Below are 18,482 nucleotides of genomic sequence, written 5' to 3'. Positions count from 1 at the left end.
AATAAATAACATGAATAAAATTTGAATAAATGACATCAATAAAAATTGAATAAATGACATCAATAAAAATTGAATAAATAACATCAATAAAAATTGAATAAATGACATCAATCAAAATTGAATAAATGATATCAATAAAATTTGAATAAATGACATCAATAAAAATTGAATAAATGACATCAATAAAAATTGAATAAATGACATCAATAAAAATTGAATAAATGACATCAATAAAAATTGAATAAATAACATCAATAAAAATTGAATAAATAACATCAATCAAAATTGAATAAATAACATCAATCAAAATTGAATAAATAACATCAATAAAAATTGAATAAATGACATCAATAAAAATTGAATAAATAACATCAATAAAAATTGAATAAATAACATCAATAAAAATTGAATAAATAACATCAATCAAAATTGAATAAATGACATCAATAAAAATTTAATAAATAACATCAATAAAATTTGAATAAATGATAGCAATAAAAATTGAATAAATAACATCAATAAAAATTGAATAAATGACATCAATAAAAATTGAATAAATGATATCAATAAAAATTGAATGAATGATATACATAAAAATTGAATAAATGATATCAATAAAAATTGAATGAATGATATCAATAAAAAAGTTAATAAATAACATCAATAAAAAGTTAATCAATAACATCAATAAAAATTGAATAAATAACATCAATAAAAATTGAACAAATGACATCAATAAAAATTGAATAAATGACATCAATAAAAATTGAATAAATGACATCAATAAAAATTGAATAAATAACATCAATAAAAATTGAATAAATAACATCAATAAAAAGTGAATAAATAACATCAATAAAAAGTAAATACATGACATCAATAAAAATTGAATAAATGACATCAATAAAAATTGAATAAATGACATCAATAAAAATTGAATAAATAACATCAATAACAATTGAATAAATAACATCAATAAAAATTGAATAAATAACATCAATAAAAATTGAATAAATGACATACATAAAAATTGAATAAATAACATCAATAAAATTTGAATAAATGACATCAATAAAAATTGAATAAATGACATCAATAAAAATTGAATAAATGACATCAATAAAAATTGAATAAATGACATTCATAAAAATTGAATAAATGATATCAATAAAAATTGAATGAATGATATCAATAAAAAGTTAATAAATAACATCAATAAAAAGTGAATCAATAACATCAATAAAAATTGATTAAATGACATCAAAAAAAATTGAAAAAATAACATCAATAAAAATTGAATAAATAACATCAATAAAAATTGAATCAATAATATCAATAAAAATTTAATCAATGACATAAAATGTTTATAAATGACATCAATAAAAATTGAACAAAATGACATCAATAAAAATTGAATAAATTACATCAATAAAAATTGAATGAATTACATCAATAAAAATTGAATAAATGACATCAATAAAAAGTGAATAAATGACATCAATAAAAATTGATTAAATAACATCAATAAAAATTGAATAAATGACATCAATAAAAATTGAATAAATGACATCAATAAAAATTGAATAAATGACATCAATAAAAAGTGAATAAATGACATCAATAAAAATTGAATAAATAACATCAATAAAAATTGAATCAATAATATCAATAAAAATTTAATCAATGACATAAAATGTTTATAAATGACATCAATAAAAATTGAACAAAATGACATCAATAAAAATTGAACAAAATGACATCAATAAAAATTGAATAAATTACATCAATAAAAATTGAATGAATTACATCAATAAAAATTGAATAAATGACATCAATAAAAAGTGAATAAATGACATCAATAAAAATTGATTAAATAACATCAATAAAAATTGAATAAATGACATCAATAAAAATTGATTAAATAACATCAATAAAAATGATTAAATTTCATCAATAAAAATTGAATAAATAACATCAATAAAAATTGAATCACTGACATCAATAAAAAGTGAATAAATGACATCAATAAAAATTGAATAAATGACATCAATAAAAATTGAATAAATGACATCAATAAAAAGTTAATAAATGACATCAATAAAAATTGAATAAATAACATCAATAAAAATTGAATAAATAACATCAATAAAAATTGAATACATGACATCAATAAAAATTGAATGAATGACATCAATAAAAATTGAATAAATGACATCAATAACAATTTTAATAAATTATATCAATATAAATTGAATCAATGATATCAATAAAAATTGAATGATTAATATCAATAAAAAATGAATGATTAATATCAATAAAAATTGAAGATAATTATCAATAAAAATTGAATTATTAATATCAATAAAAATTGAATCATTTATATCAATAAAAATTAAATCATTGATATCAATAAAAATTTACTGACTGATATACATTAAAAATTGAATGACTGATATCAATAACAATTAAATAAATGACATCAATAAAAATTGAATGAATGATATCAATAAAAATTGAATCAATGATATCAATAATAATTTAATGAATCATATCAATAAAAATTGAATAAATGACATCAATAAAAATTGAATAAATATTGAATGAAAACTGAATTGATAATATGAATAAATATTAAATGAAAACTGAATGGATAATATGAATAAAGATTGAATGAAAACTGAATGGATAATATGAATAAAGATTTAATGAAAACTGAATGGATAATATGAATAAAGATTTAATAAAAACTGAATGGATAATATAAATAAAGATTTAATGAAAACTGAATGGATAATATGAATAAAGATTTAATAAAAACTGAATGGATAATATGAATAAAGATTTAATGAAAACTGAATGGATAATATAAATAAAGATTTAATGAAAACTGAATGGATAATATGAATAAAGATTAAATGAAAACTGAATGGATAATATAAATAAAGATTTAATGAAAACTGAATGGATAATATGAATAAAGATTAAATGAAAACTGAATGGATAATATAAATAAAGATTTAATGAAAACTGAATGGATAATATGAATAAATATTAAATGAAAACTGAATGGATAATATGAATAAAGATTGAATGAAAACTGAATGGATAATATGAATAAAGATTTAATAAAAACTGAATGGATAATATAAATAAAGATTTAATGAAAACTGAATGGATAATATGAATAAAGATTTAATAAAAACTGAATGGATAATATGAATAAAGATTTAATGAAAACTGAATGGATAATATGAATAAATATTAAATGAAAACTGAATGGATAATATGAATAAAGATTGAATGAAAACTGAATGGATAATATGAATAAAGATTAAATTAAAACTGAATGGATAATATAAATAAAGATTTAATGAAAACTGAATGGATAATATGAATTAAGATTTAATGAAAACTGAATGGATAATATGAATAAAGATTTAATGAAAACTGAATGGATAATATGAATAAAGATTTAATGAAAACTGAATGGATAATATGAATAAAGATTGAATGAAAACTGAATGGATAATATGAATAAAGATTGAATGAAAACTGAATGGATAATATGAATAAAGATTTAATGAAAACTGAATGGATAATATGAATAAAGATTTAATGAAAACTGAATGGATAATATGAATAAAGATTTAATGAAAACTGAATGGATAATATAAATAAAGATTTAATGAAAACTGAATGGATAATATGAATAAAGATTAAATGAAAACTGAATGGATAATATAAATAAAGATTTAATGAAAACTGAATGGATAATATGAATAAAGATTTAATGAAAACTGAATGGATAATATGAATAAAGATTTAATGAAAACTGAATGGATAATATAAATAAAGATTTAATGAAAACTGAATGGATAATATGAATAAAGATTTAATGAAAACTGAATGGATAATATGAATAAAGATTTAATGAAAACTGAATGGATAATATGAATAAAGATTTAAGGAAAACTGAATGGATAATATGAATAAAGATTAAATGAAAACTGAATGGATAATATAAATAAAGATTTAATGAAAACTGAATGGATAATATGAATAAAGATTTAATGAAAACTGAATGGATAATATAAATAAAGATTTAATGACATCTGAATGGATAATATAAATAAAGATTTAATGAAAACTGAATGGATAATATGAATAAAGATTAAATGAAAACTGAATGGATAATATAAATAAAGATTTAATGAAAACTGAATGGATAATATGAATAAAGATTGAATGAAAACTGAATGGATAATATGAATAAAGATTTAATGAAAACTGAATGCATAATATGAATAAAGATTTAATGAAAACTGAATGGATAATATAAATAAAGATTGAATGAAAACTGAATGGATTATATGAATAAAGATTTAATGAAAACTGAATGGATAATATGAATAAAGATTTAATGAAAACTGAATGGATAATATGAATAAAGATTGAATGAAAACTGAATGGATAATATGAATAAAGATTGAATGGATAATATAAATAAAGATTGAATTAAAACTGAATGGATAATATGAATAAAGATTAAATGAAAACTGAATGGATAATATGAATAAAGATTTAATGAAAACTGAATGGATAATATGAATAAAGATTTAATGAAAACTGAATGGATAATATAAATAAAGATTGAATGAAAACTGAATGGATAATATGAATAAAGATTGAATGAAAACTGAATGGATAATATGAATAAAGATTGAATGAAAACTGAATGGATAATATGAATAAAGATTGAATGGAAACTGAATGCATAATATGAATAAAGATTTAATGAAAACTGAATGGATGTTATTGAAAATTGTTGTAAAACAAATGAATAAAAATTGCAGAAAAACTTAAGTAATTTTATGAAATGAAAAATTTTACTTGAATACTTTTACATTAAAACTTGTTAGATTTGAAATGTGGGAATGAAAGTTAATTTTCTTTTTGAATTTAAGAATGAAGGAGCATAAGCAATTAAAATTGTTTGTATTTTAGCGTTTGTAGCAATTAGTTCCAGTTAAGTCACCACAAGGGTGTGTGCTTGTCTTCTTGAAAACAATCATCTATCCCTGTTGTATTGTTGTCAGTACCAACTTGCTGGATGTTACCTTGTGGTTGTGTACCAAAATGACAAACATGTTATATAGCAGGAGTGTTTATATATTACCTGTATATACTTTTCTTGGTAATTATACTTGTATATATATATATATATATATATATATATATATATATATATGCATTTGCATTATGTTTCATCGTCGTGTGTTTAAGTGTATATGTGTGTCACTAAAATGTCTGTCAGGTTCTACACTACTTGGACTATATGTTGTCTTATCTACATATATCTGTAACGGTGTTGATGTGTGTATGGGTGTCAGACAATTACATAACATATAGGTTTGATGACGCACTTGTTTCTGCTATTGGTTCTCTACGAATTCTTCAACCAATCTTGGGGAGTTGGATTTTGTGTAAACCAAGACGTTTCAAGACAGACGAATATGCTGTGTATTTTTATATTCTTTTATTTCTCCCCAGTAGCCGTCATAACAGAGGAGTGATCGACGATCTTTGCTTGGTTGGTTAGTTCTTATACGTCTGAGACTCTTCCCTCTTGTGAGGAGACCCCTTTTTCAGATCATCCTCTCTCTTCAATGTCTTCAATCCAGCTTCACACTTTGCTCGGTAAAACAGATCACATGACAGACAACATGTCTTTCTGGTCAGCTGTTCAGACCCTCCAGTGCAAACTTGACCAGTCCATAGGTTGATACACTTATCAAAACATAGTACATTTTTCTTGTTTACTCTGCTAGTTAGATAGATAAGTAGATATATAGATCGATAGATAGATCAATAAACAAATAAATTGATAAATGTACAGATACACCAATAATTAAATAAACTGATAGATACACAGACAAATGAATAACTTACTTTTTCCGCTCGACCAACTATATAATTCTTTCAATAGTCTTTATTTATATCTTCTCATCTGGCCGTATGATTGTCCCTTACATTGATGGCTGTGAAGGGTGTGCGCATAATTTCATAATTAAAAATAAAAATTAAACAACTAAAAAAAGTGAAAATTCAAGATTAACAAAAAACTTTCTGTGTATATCAGTTGGTCTCTAGGTGCATGTGTGATACCATCCTGTGAAATAACCCTCTACACACAAATGTCCACATTTACATAATTTGATGTCAGCTCATGTTAATGTGATTCCAACTACAAACTGCATTCAACTGTGCTGAACTTGAAACTATTCTTAACTTTTGCAAACTCAAGACTGTCTGTTAAGCTTCCTTATCTTAAACTGTTGCAAAATTCACTGCCACTCTTAAAACTGTCTGTAAATTAACCCTTAATATATGCCCTGTATTTCTGATCTTTAGTCCCAGTGACCTGACATACCTTGATTAACAATCCTATTTCAGCTGTCTTTGTGAATAACTTTCTGTTAATTGTCTTTCTATTAAGTCTGCTTTCTATAACCTTTGTTCTGCTGATAAACTTATTTCCTCTTTTTTTCTTATAGTTTACCTTTTTTTACTTCCTTAGACTTGGGCATGAACGTGAATGACATCACACATTTACATTATTTAATTTGGGAAAAAAAAGTATGTGACACGGTGTGGAACTTGCTGATGATATTTGAATTTATTATGTGAAAGTAAATATGGAAAGATTACTTTAAAGGAGTTTTAAATCCACAAATCTGGGGGACAATAGAATATGACTTTTTGTGTCTAACATGGTATTAAAAAAAAAGAATGTGTGTCAAATGAACTTTAAAATAAACTGCCTATGTTAAAGAAAAGTTTTTCATCAAAAGAATTAATTTTTTTTTCATTTCAGGAAAAAGAACCGGAAACAACACCAAAAGGGAACCAGAAACGAGCTACCCCCAAAAAAGGAAAAACACCCAAACAAGAACCAGAAACTGAACAGGTGATTCATTAAAAGTACAAAATTCTGGTAAAAAGAGCCTCAACATAACAGAGGCAAAAACTTGTATGAATGAAAATTGAAGTAAAAGTGAATGAATGATGTGAATAAAAAATGAATAAAAGAAACAAATTAAAATTAAATTAATGATATGAATGAAAGTTGAACGAATAATGTAAATAAAACTAGAATAAATGATATGAATAAAAATTGGAAAATGAAATATGTATGAAAATTGACTGAATTATGTGATTAGAAATTTAATGAATGAAAACTGAAAGAATAATATATATAAAAAAAAACTAAAGGAATAATATGAATAAAGGTGAATAAATGATATGAATGAAAAATTAAAAAAACTGAATGGATAATATGAAAAAAAATTGAATGAAACTGAATGAAGTAAGAAATGATAATTGAATGAATATGAATAAAAATTGAAAGAGTTATATAAAAAATAATAAGTAAATGGTATGAATGAAAATTGAATTCAACTGAATAAATTATATGAAAAAACTGATCAATATGAATCTTATGAATAAAATTTAATGAATCATATGAATAAAAATTGAACTAATTATATGAATAAAAATGTAATAAATTGTATGAGTAAAAATTAAATTAAATTGATTTGATGATATAAATAAAAATTGAATAAATGATATTAATAATGATATGAATGAAAACTGAAGGAATGATATGGAAAAAATTGAATGAAAACTGAATGAATGATATGAATGAAAATTGTAGTAAAACAAATGAATTATATGAATGGAAATATTTTATGTTATTAAAACTTGTTAGCTTTGCAAAGTGGGGACAAAAGCGAATTTAAACAAAGTAGAAAATGAAATACTGTAAGCAATTAAAGCCGTTTGTATTTTAACGTACCTGATTGACAGTTTGCCTGGCTGCTGTTTCTGACTAACTCTTTAGTAGTACTTAGAGTGGCTGCTCTATCATCAGTTGTATAATATCAGGATAGTTGTATTGCCATGTCATGCATGGAAAGGGACCCTGCTGCTATCTCTGGTGGGCTTTCATGAGGCCACAACTTTCTAGACAGGACTCAGCTAATGGATCACTGTGTGTATACTTGGCCGACTTTGCTCAACGCTCTCCCTCTAACCTTACATTAACCTAAAATGTAATGAAATGACAACCCAAACAAATATCACAATAAAACCAGACAACCACCCAAACAAAACCAATTCCCCTTCACCCTTGAGGACTGCTTTCACAAACATCTATGGGCTTAGAGGTAATCTAGATTATGTAGAGTCTTACCTTTTAGTAAACTCCCTGGATATCTTAGCACTAAGTTAAACAAACTTACACTCTTCAATCCTCTCTAATTACTTTAACATGACAGGATACATCCCACTTGGCCATAAGGATTCGAATAGATATATGCACGGGCTTGGAGTCTATACCCCTAACACCATTCCTTTAACTAGAAAGAAAAATCTTATGACCAGGCTTTTATATGCTTTCAACTAACATTTCATCACTGCGTTAGTTACTTATATTTTCTCTACCATTCCCTCTCAAGTCAGGATTGTACCCTAATCGATCATGTCTTTGATATTATAGATACAGCACTCTCCTTAGATAGTAATGCCCAAATACATGTGTTTGGTGATTTTAATGTCCACCATAAAAATTGGCTTGGTTTCTCAGTTTACACAGATGCAGCTGGACGTTCTACTTATAGCTTCTCTATAGCCCATTCCCTCACACAGACAGTAATATTCCCAACCTGTCTACCAGATCGTGAACCTCAGCAGGCTTCACTTCTAGACCTATTTTTCACCACAGTACCTGAGGATTGTGTGACTAATGCCCACAGTCCACTTGGAAATTGAAGAGGTGATTCATTAAAAGTACAAAATTCTGGTAAAAAGAGCCTCAACATAACAGAGACAAAAACTTGTCTGAATGAAAATTGAAGTAAAAGTGAATGAATGATGTGAATAAAAAATGAATAAACGAAACAAATTAAAATTAAATTAATGATATGAATCATTGTGGTATCAGTTGACATCGCATTTAAATCCCAACCTCAAGGTGAGGAACCATTGCTCAAAACAACAAGCTACTACAACAGGGCTGACTGGGAAGCCATTAGAGAACACATCCGAGATGCCCCATTGACACATATCTTCTCTTTTCTTGCTGAACAGTGTGCCAATGAGACAACTGAATGGTGCAAAGCGGGCATTGAAGCACATGTCCCCAGACGGAAGTATTATAGCAAGCCCCACTTACCCACATGGTTCATTGCAGATTGTGCAGCTGCCATTGCACAAAGATGGCATGCATTCTGCTGGTTTGTACATCATAAGTCAAATACAAATAGGCAAAAATTTGTAGCTGCTAGAAATCATTGTAAGAGAGAAACAGCAACAGCCAAAAAGAAAACATGCTGAAATAATCAGGGAACGCATTGAATCACAAAAGATAGGAACTTGTGATTTCTGAAAAATCTCTAATAATGTAGTGAATAAAGGGTAATCACTAATTCCTTCACTGAGCAACAGCCAGAAGGTTGCATGCACATCAATGGAGAAGGTGGAACTGCTTGACTGGCAATTCGCCTCCAACTCCACCTTAGAGCCAACAAACAACTCTATGCCAAATTTCCCTATGCAGACTGAAGCCACATTAGATGATGTAAAAATCACCCCTTCTCATGTCTGTGATATCATAAAAAAACGTGTGGGCCTGATCTCATCCCTGCTATACTAATTAAGAAACGTTCAGCCGAGCTAGCTCCCATACTTTCCAAACTCTACAATAAATGCCTTGCTGAATCTTGCTTCCCTAATAGCTGGAAGATGGCCTCTGTGGTACCAGTGTACAAGAGTTAGTTTGCAGCTAATTCTACCCTATGCGACGAAGGCCATCAACTCCCCATATTTCCTCCTATAACACAGAACAAGCTAGGTAACATACAAATATCCGTGCATGAGGTCGCCAAGCTAATAAAAAACCTAGATTCCAGTAAAGCAACTGGCCCTGATGGCATCCCAATTATAGTGTTAAAAAAGCTTCAACCAGAACTTGCTCCCATACTTACGAAACTATTTAAGTGCTGCCTTAAGGAGAAGTGCTTTCCGACCCCCTGGAAGACCTCCTCAGTTTGCCCTGTATTTAAGAATTCAGGTGATAAGTCATCTCCCTCTCAATACAGACCAATAAGTCTTCTCTGTGTTATGAGTAAGTTACTGGAATCAATATTAAATAGAGAAATAGTAAACCACCTCAGCAGGAATAACCTTCTTAGTGACACACAATATGGTTTCCGCTCTGCAAGATCTACCGCAGATGTGCTGACGGTTATATCCCACAGGATTAGTGAATCTCTTGACAAAGGCTTCCTTTCTAGGGCAATTGCTCTCGACATATCAAAGGCCTTTGACAAAGTATGGCATAAGGGTCTACTTCACAAGATTTCCAGCTATGGTATAACTGGAAATGTTTTCTCAATCATTAAATCATTTCTCTCTGATAGGCTCATAAGAGTAGTGGTAGATGGACAAAAATCGGAGGCCTGCAATATAAATGCTGGAGTCCCTCAGGGGTCAATCCTGGGCCCAACTCTCTTCCTGATCTACATCAATGACCTCCCTAGACACATACTTAAATCATTCGTTGACATCTATGCTGATGACACGACCATCTACGGCAACACATCAAAGGCTGTAAATGACGAAGTTCTCTCGGATTCTCTCTCCTCTGATCTCGAGCGCGTGGTTCAGTGGGGGAAGATGTGGCTAGTTACCTTTAATGCATCCAAAACCAAACTCCTATCCTTACATCATCAACGCTCTGATCCCCAGCTGGCATCAATTGTGATGGATGGCTCTCGTCTGGGTGAGGCCCCGTGTTTTGACAAGCTTCTGGGTTTGACCTTTACTCCTGATCTGAAATGGAACACGTACATCAAGTCTGTTGCCAAGGTCGCTGGAAAGATGGTGGGATCCTTCTACCGCTCCAGAAGATATCTCACTACTGATGCAATTCTCTATCTATATAAAAGCCAAGTACGGCCAAGGATGGAATACTGTTGCCATATCTGGGCAGGAGCTGCCAAAAACAGCCTATCATGCCTTGACAGAGTACAAAATAGACTTCGTGGTTTAGTGGGGGATGCCCTTTTCTCTACCCTGCAACCCCTCTCCCACAGAAGAGACGTTGCGAGCCTATCCTTGTTTTATCGTTATTTTCATGGCAGGTGCTCGTCTGAACTCCAATCCCTGGTCCCCCCTCGCCAATCTTTCACGAAAAACACCCGTCTAGCTGAATCCACTGTGAAAAATTTCCCCCACTCTATATCTGTGCCTAAATCAAAACGCGGATTTCATGAGCAAAGCTTCTTTCTTAGAACTGCACGCCTGTGGAACTCTGTTCCATCTGCCTGCTTCCCTCCGGACTACAACTTGGATGTCTTCAAGTCTAATGTTAACAAATTCCTAATGAACCGCCCCCCTTATTAAACACTTCATAAAATCTCCTCACTAACGTGATGTACTTACAATAACCCTTATCCCTGAGTGGCTTCCGGGCCTTGATAAGTGGTGATCACTGTGTAAAAAAAAAAAAAAAAAAAAAAGTTCTGGTGAAAGAACAGACCCTCTCAATTATCACCCCATTAGTCCCACTTTTTACTAAAATCTTTGAGATCTTAATTAATCAAACGCTAGTTCACCACTTTGCAAAAGCAAATCTTCTCTCTGACAAACAGTATGGATTCAAGCAATGTCATTCTACTGCAGATATTATAACAATCATCTCTGAATGCATTTACCATATACTGGATAAGACAGGTGAAGCCAGGGTTGTACCCCTTGATATATCCAAGGCCTTTGACAAAGTCTGGCATAAAGGGTTGCTAATGAAAATGAAATTGTATGGTATAACTGGATGTATACTAAATATAATTAGATCCTTCTTAGACAATAGAAGCATACAGGTTGTCATTGATGGACGTACAGCCAAGCAGCATAACATTAATGTGGGAATGCCTCAGGGATCGATCCTTGGACCATTATTATTCCTGGAATAACTGGAAACTGTTCTTAAATTAACTAAACTCAAGACTATTGGTAAATTGCTTCTGACTGTTTTAATCTCTCGCAAAATTCACTACCATCCCTCAAATCTCTCTGTAAACTAACTTTAAATATACAACCTTTATGTCTGATGTCTAGTTCCAGTCATATGCCACACCTTGATTAACAATCTTATTTCAGCTGCCTTTGTGTACTTTCATGAACAACTCTTTTCTATTATAGTTTTTCCGCTTATTTTTACTTTCTTTTACTTGGAGGAGGGGGTGTGAGTAACGTCACACATTTACAGTGCTTAGTTTAGGAAAATGAAGTATGTAACACAGTGAGGAATTTGCTGGTAAAATTTGAATTTATTATGGGCATGGAATATGTGCCTACATTAAGGATGGCTTCCCGTGTGGCAGGGATATCTCTAGAGAAGATCCTAATTTACCCTATATGTGCTTCAGGATTGCACTTGCTAACACCACTGCATTTATATTTGCCCTCTATAGGCCCCACAACAGCGGAGTTACTATCTTTAAGAGCATATCTGAGAAAATAGACCACATACTGTCTTCACATCCCTCGGCTAACATCCACATATGTGGTGACTTCAACGTCCATAACGTGGAATGGCGGACCCATTCAAATAAGACAGACAATGAGGGGAGCTTTTGTCATGATTTTGCCATTGCTTATGACCTCACTCAGATTGTTCGCAAACCCACCCATGTGCCCGATACACCCGGTCAATATGCAAGCCTCTTAGACCTTTTTCTCTCAACTTCCCCTGAGCTATGTTCATGTTCCGTTCATTCTCCTCTAGGATCCTCCGATCACTCTGTCGTATCAGTTAAGATAAAAACGAAATGTAAGAAGCCCCCAGACGTACCCCTCCACCGTACTGTATACCGATACTCTATGGCTGACTGGGATAGCTTCCGTACATTCATATCTGATTTACCTCTGCACTCCATGTTTAAAAAGGATGTGTCCTCTATAGTATCAGATCTGACCGAATGGTTAATTGTAGGCATAGACCAATTCATACCATCTAAAAAATTCCAACAAAAACCTAACAGCCAGCCATGGTTCTCCCCAGAATGTGCTGCTGCTATCGCGCACAGAAATCACTTTTTCCATAACTACCAACGTAATAGATGCACTGAGACTTAAGCTGCTTTCAGGTCTACCAGCAACCACTGTAAAAGAGTAATAAAAAATGCAAGAGAGCTATATGCCCAGTCTGTTAAATCCAAGGTAGCTGATCAGCGGCTTGGATCCCACCAGTTTTGGCAAATAACAAATAGGATCCTGAACAGAAGTGTGCGTTCTATCCCAACCATTATCAATGGACCAGAGGTCATCTCGTCAGCGTCAGACAAGGCCAAACTATTTGCAAAGAACTTTGCAGCTAATTCTACCCTATGCGACGAAGGCCATCAACTCCCCATATTTCCTCCTATAACACAGAACAAGCTAGGTAACATACAAATATCCATGCATGAGGTCGCCAAGCTAATAAAGAACCTAGATTCCAGTAAAGCAACTGGCCCTGATGGCATCCCAATTATAGTGTTAAAAAAGCTTCAACCAGAACTTGCTCCCATACTTACGAAACTATTTAAGCGCTGCCTTAAGGAGAAGTGCTTTCCGACTCCCTGGAAGACCTCATCAGTTTGCCCTGTATTTAAGAATTCAGGTGATAAGTCATCTCTCTCTCAATACAGACCTATAAGTCTCCTGTGTGTTATGAGTAAGTTGCTAGAATCCATATTAAATAGAGAAATAGTCAACCACCTCAGCAGGAATAACCTTCTTAGTGACACACAATATGGTTTCCGCTCTGCAAGATCTACCACAGATGTGCTGACGGTTATATCCCACAGGATTAGTGAATCTCTTGACAAAGGCTTCCTTTCTAGGGCAATTGCTCTCGACATATCAAAGGCCTTCGACAAGGTATGGCATGAGGTCTACTTCACAAGATTTCCAGCTACGGTATAACTGGAAATGTTTTCTCAATCATTAAATATTTTCTCTCCGATAGGCTCATAAGAGTAGTGGTAGATGGACAAAAATCGGAGGCCTGCAATATAAATGCTGGAGTTCCTCAGGGGTCAATCCTGGGCCCAACTCTCTTCCTGATCTACATTAATGACCTCCCTAAACACATACTTAAATCATTCGTTGACATCTATGCTGATGACACGACCATCTACGGCAACACATCAAAGGCTGTAAATGACAAAGTTCTCTCTGATTCTCTCTCCTCGGATCTCGAGCGCGTGGTTCAGTGGGGGAAGATGTGGCTGATTACCTTTAATGCATCCAAAACCAAACTCCTATCCTTACATCATCAACACTCTGATCCCCAGCTGGCATCAATTGTGATGGATGGCTCTCGTCAGGGTGAGGCCCCGTGTTTTGACAAGCTTCTGGGTGTGACCTTTACTCCTGATCTGAAATGGAACACGTACATCAAGTCTGTTGCCAAGGTCGCTGGAAAGATGGTGGGATCCTTCTACCGCTCCAGAAGATATCTCACTACTGATGCAATTCTCTATCTATATAAAAGCCAAGTACGTCCAAGGATGGAATACTGTTGCCATATCTGGGCAGGAGCTGCTAAAAACAGCCTATCCTGCCTTGACAGAGCACAAAATAGACTTCGTGGCTTAGTGGGGGATGCCCTTTTCTCTTCCCTGCAACCTCTCTCCCACAGAAGAGACGTTGCGAGCCTATCCTTGTTTTATCGTTATTTCCATAGTAGATGCTCGTCTGAACTCCAATCTCTGGTCCCCCCTCGCCAATCTTTCATGAAAAACACCCGTCTAGCTGAATCCACTGTGAAAAATTTCCCCCACTCTATATCTGTGCCTAAATCAAAACACGGATTCCATGAACAAAGCTTCTTTCTTAGAACTGCACGCCTGTGGAACTCTGTTCCGTCTGCCTGCTTCCCTCCGGACTACAACTTGGATGTCTTCAAGTCCAATGTTAACAAATTCCTAATGAACCGCCTCCTTAAGTAAACACTTCATCAAATCTCCACACTAAGGTAATGTACTTGCAATAACCCTTATCCCTGAGTGGCTTCCGGGCCTTGATAAGTGGTGATCACTGTGTAAAAAAAAAAAAAAAAAAAAAGTAAATATGGATGACTATTTGAAAGGAATTCAAAATCCATAAATTTTGTGGGTAGTAGAATATAGTATGAAAAAACATGTCAAACGAACTTTAAGATAGAAAACTATGTTAAAGAAAAATTCTTTACAAATACTGTTAAAAGAGTGAATATTTCTTTTATTTCAGGAAGAAAACCAAGAAATCACACCCAAAAACGACCTGGAAATTAAAGAAGAGATTCGCACAACTGAGACTGTAAAAACGATTACAACCAGCCGTTCCTCTAACCAATGAAAAAGAACTAGACATACACACATATATATTAAAGGAATTTTGAGCGAAGGATCGAGCTTCGATATGATATTGAGTTTGTGAATTTTTGTTGTGTCTGTCGAAAGATTTTAGCACAAACATACATACATACATTTTCGCTTTTATATATATAGACTAGCGGGGGGGGGTACCCAGCAATGCCCGACTGTTTTGAGGTGTGTGTGGTTTTGAGTAAATCAAAACTCCGGGAGTGGGTGGGGCTTAAAATAAAAATAAAAAGTTTTGGTAGGTGAGTATGAGGATCGAATCCGAACCCTTGAGGCAAAGTTGGAAATGAAAGTGTGAAAAAAAAAAACGTGCGACGTTTACCACTAGGCCACGGCGACATGCCAGGGAAACATATTTGAATTTGTTAAAAACAGGTGGCCCGCAATAAAAGTTAACTCTGCTGCTTCTATTTGACCTAATTAATGAGGTCAAAAAGAAGTCACGCAGTTAACTTTTACTAACCCAAATTTGACTGTTTTTTTCTCCCAACAGATGTTGGGTAGGGGGAAACCAGCTCCCCATTGTCCAGATTGAATAGAAATTGTCTGATATAAGAGGAGTTTCTCCCCACATTGATCAAAGCTGATTGCTTCTGGATGTTTCCCGGCACGATGCCGAGAACCGCACGGTTTGAATTCAGTTTCACTTTATTTATACTAAAAAGCAGGACAAACAGGGGGCAGAGCGAAATAGCGTGAATCTCATAAAAGTCGATGTAAATAAATGTAGAGGCGACCCGTGTTCCCAAATCGTAGATATTATTATCTAGGGGCTATATAAACAGTTCTAAGCGATCGTAATGTAAAGAAGCCTTTGCGAGACATACATGAAATGGTCACACACATTTTGCCTTTTATATATATAGCGATAGACTAGCAGGGGGGGGTACCTGGTGCTGCCTGAGTGTTTGGACGTGTGTGTAGTCGGGTGGGGATGGGGGGTGTTAATGAAAACCTAAGAATAAGCAAAGTAAAAAAGAAAAACGAAAAACGAACATTAAAACTTATCTGAAAAATAAAGCGGTGTGTGGGGGGGGTTATCAAAACAAAAAACTAACGTAAGGCAAACAAACGATGTTAAATGTAAAAATCTGAAAAACAAAAAAGAAAACAGAAAAATGAACGTTAAAACTTCTGAAAAATAAAAACAAAAAAGAAAACATGTGAAAAATGTCTAAAATAAGCCTGTTTCAATATTAAAATTTAAAAAATCGGTGGGTACCCGGGTGTTTTTGGGTGTGTGTGATTGGTCGGGGTTGAGGGGTGTTAATGAAAACCTAAGAATAAGCGAAGTAAAAAAAAAAACAGAAAAACGAACGTTACGTCAAAAATGGCTTAAATAGCCCTGCTTCAATATTAAAATTTAAAAAATCAAAAAAAAAAAGAAGACATCTCACACCACGATTTGAACCCAAAACGTTTAGATTATGACCTAATTCTCTAACCAACTGAGCTAACACGACATACATGAAATTGCGTCATTTCTTCAAATATTTAAACTAAATCAGGTTATGACGTCGTTTGACGCATGCGTAGAACCGATTTCGTCATGAGAGGACAGTTTTTGCTGACCTCCCCCTGTAGAAAAGTATTTATTTCAGGGTGAAAAAATTAATGTTTTTGGCCAATTTTTCGATATTTGTCGGGCAAAGGATGAGGCTTTCATATGAGACCAAATTTGTGAATTTTTGTTGTTTGTCGAAAGTTTTTAGCAGACACACAAACATACACACACACATACATACATACATACATACATTTTCGCTTTTATATATATAGATGTGTATTTTTATATTTTATATTTCGAGTGTGTTATTTTTGTGTCAATATGGTCAGATGCAAATTTTTTAGTGTATGATTATAATGGGAAAATTTCCTTTCTTCAAATATGTGTTTGACGAATGCCTGAAGAAGTATATTTTCCTGAAATATCATACAATAAGAAATTCCCACCTGACCATACTGTTGCAAGAACATAATACAAGTATAAAATAAAAATCTAGTGGACTAATACATATTAAGTGAACTTTACGATTTCAATATATTTCTTTCATTCTTGTATCTTGTTAGATTAATAAAGCTCTATTATATGCTATGCTATATACAACCTTTGAGGATCTTTGCTTTGTAGTTTTTTTACTTTTAACTTGCCATACAAACACACATACAAATGCAACTGCACTTTATATAAAAAATATATTCATTTCTTTCTTGTATCTCTTTGTTAGTTGAATAAAGCTTTATAAAAGAATATACCAACTTTGGAGATCTTTGCTTTGTAGTTTTTTACTTTTAACTTGGCATACAAACACACATACACATGCAACTGCACTCCATATAAAGATATATTTCTTTAATTCTTGTATCTCTTCGTTATTTGAATAAAGCTTTATGAAAGGGTATACCAACTTTGTGGGTATTTGCTTTGTAGTTTTTGACTTTTAACTTGACATACAAACACACGTACACAGAGACAACTGTTCTTTATGTAATAGATTCCATTCTGATATATTTCTTTCATTCTTGTATCTATTAATAAAGCTTTATAAAAAAACATTTACTGTTTAACTATGATTATTTTTTTTAAAGTTACTTTCATCATTGAAAAACTGCTGAAACCTTTGCTTTTTTTTTTTTCTTGACTGATCTGTGAATAGTATTATTGAAGTTACGTTCATCATTATTATTATTGAAGTTACTTTCATCATTAGTATTATTGAAGTTACTTTCATCATTATTATTATTAAAGTTACTTTCATCATTGAAAAACTGCTGAAACCTTTGCTTTTTTTTTTTTTTTTCTTGACTGATCCGTGAATAGTATTATTGTTCACCTCAGTTTTTTTTTTCAGTTGAAACAACAGATATTTATTTACAGGTACTTTCCAGAATAACACCCTGTCTCTGGTTCAAAAATCTTCTTATACTGCAATGTGCTTTTTTGTCAAGCGATTGAACCCAACAAAGCACAATTTCCTTTCATATCAACCAGGCTAATGGCTAGAAGACTCA

At 31.8% G+C, this 18,482-nt stretch overlaps 1 protein-coding gene across 5 annotated transcripts in view; it reads left to right on the top strand.

The window, feature by feature from the left end:
* LOC145291423 (uncharacterized) overlaps positions 1-18,026 on the top strand; it is a 117,192-nt gene extending 99,166 nt beyond the window's left edge. For all 5 annotated transcript variants that reach the window (XM_080137253.1, XM_080137251.1, XM_080137254.1 and 2 more), the window contains exons 5-6: positions 6,875-6,967; positions 15,337-18,026. In XM_080137253.1, coding sequence (XP_079993379.1) covers positions 6,875-6,967; positions 15,337-15,444 — 201 coding nt within the window. In that variant the 3' untranslated portion in view covers positions 15,445-18,026. The remainder of the gene's footprint in view (positions 1-6,874; positions 6,968-15,336) is intronic.
* Positions 18,027-18,482: the final 456 nt, after the last annotated feature.

This window comes from Euprymna scolopes, chromosome 12 (assembly GCF_053919585.1).
Source record: "Euprymna scolopes isolate OS-2025 chromosome 12, ASM5391958v1, whole genome shotgun sequence".
Classification (NCBI taxonomy): domain Eukaryota; kingdom Metazoa; phylum Mollusca; class Cephalopoda; order Sepiida; family Sepiolidae; genus Euprymna; species Euprymna scolopes.
Note: the sequence above shows the minus strand (reverse complement) of the source record. Positions and strands in the feature narration are given on the sequence as shown.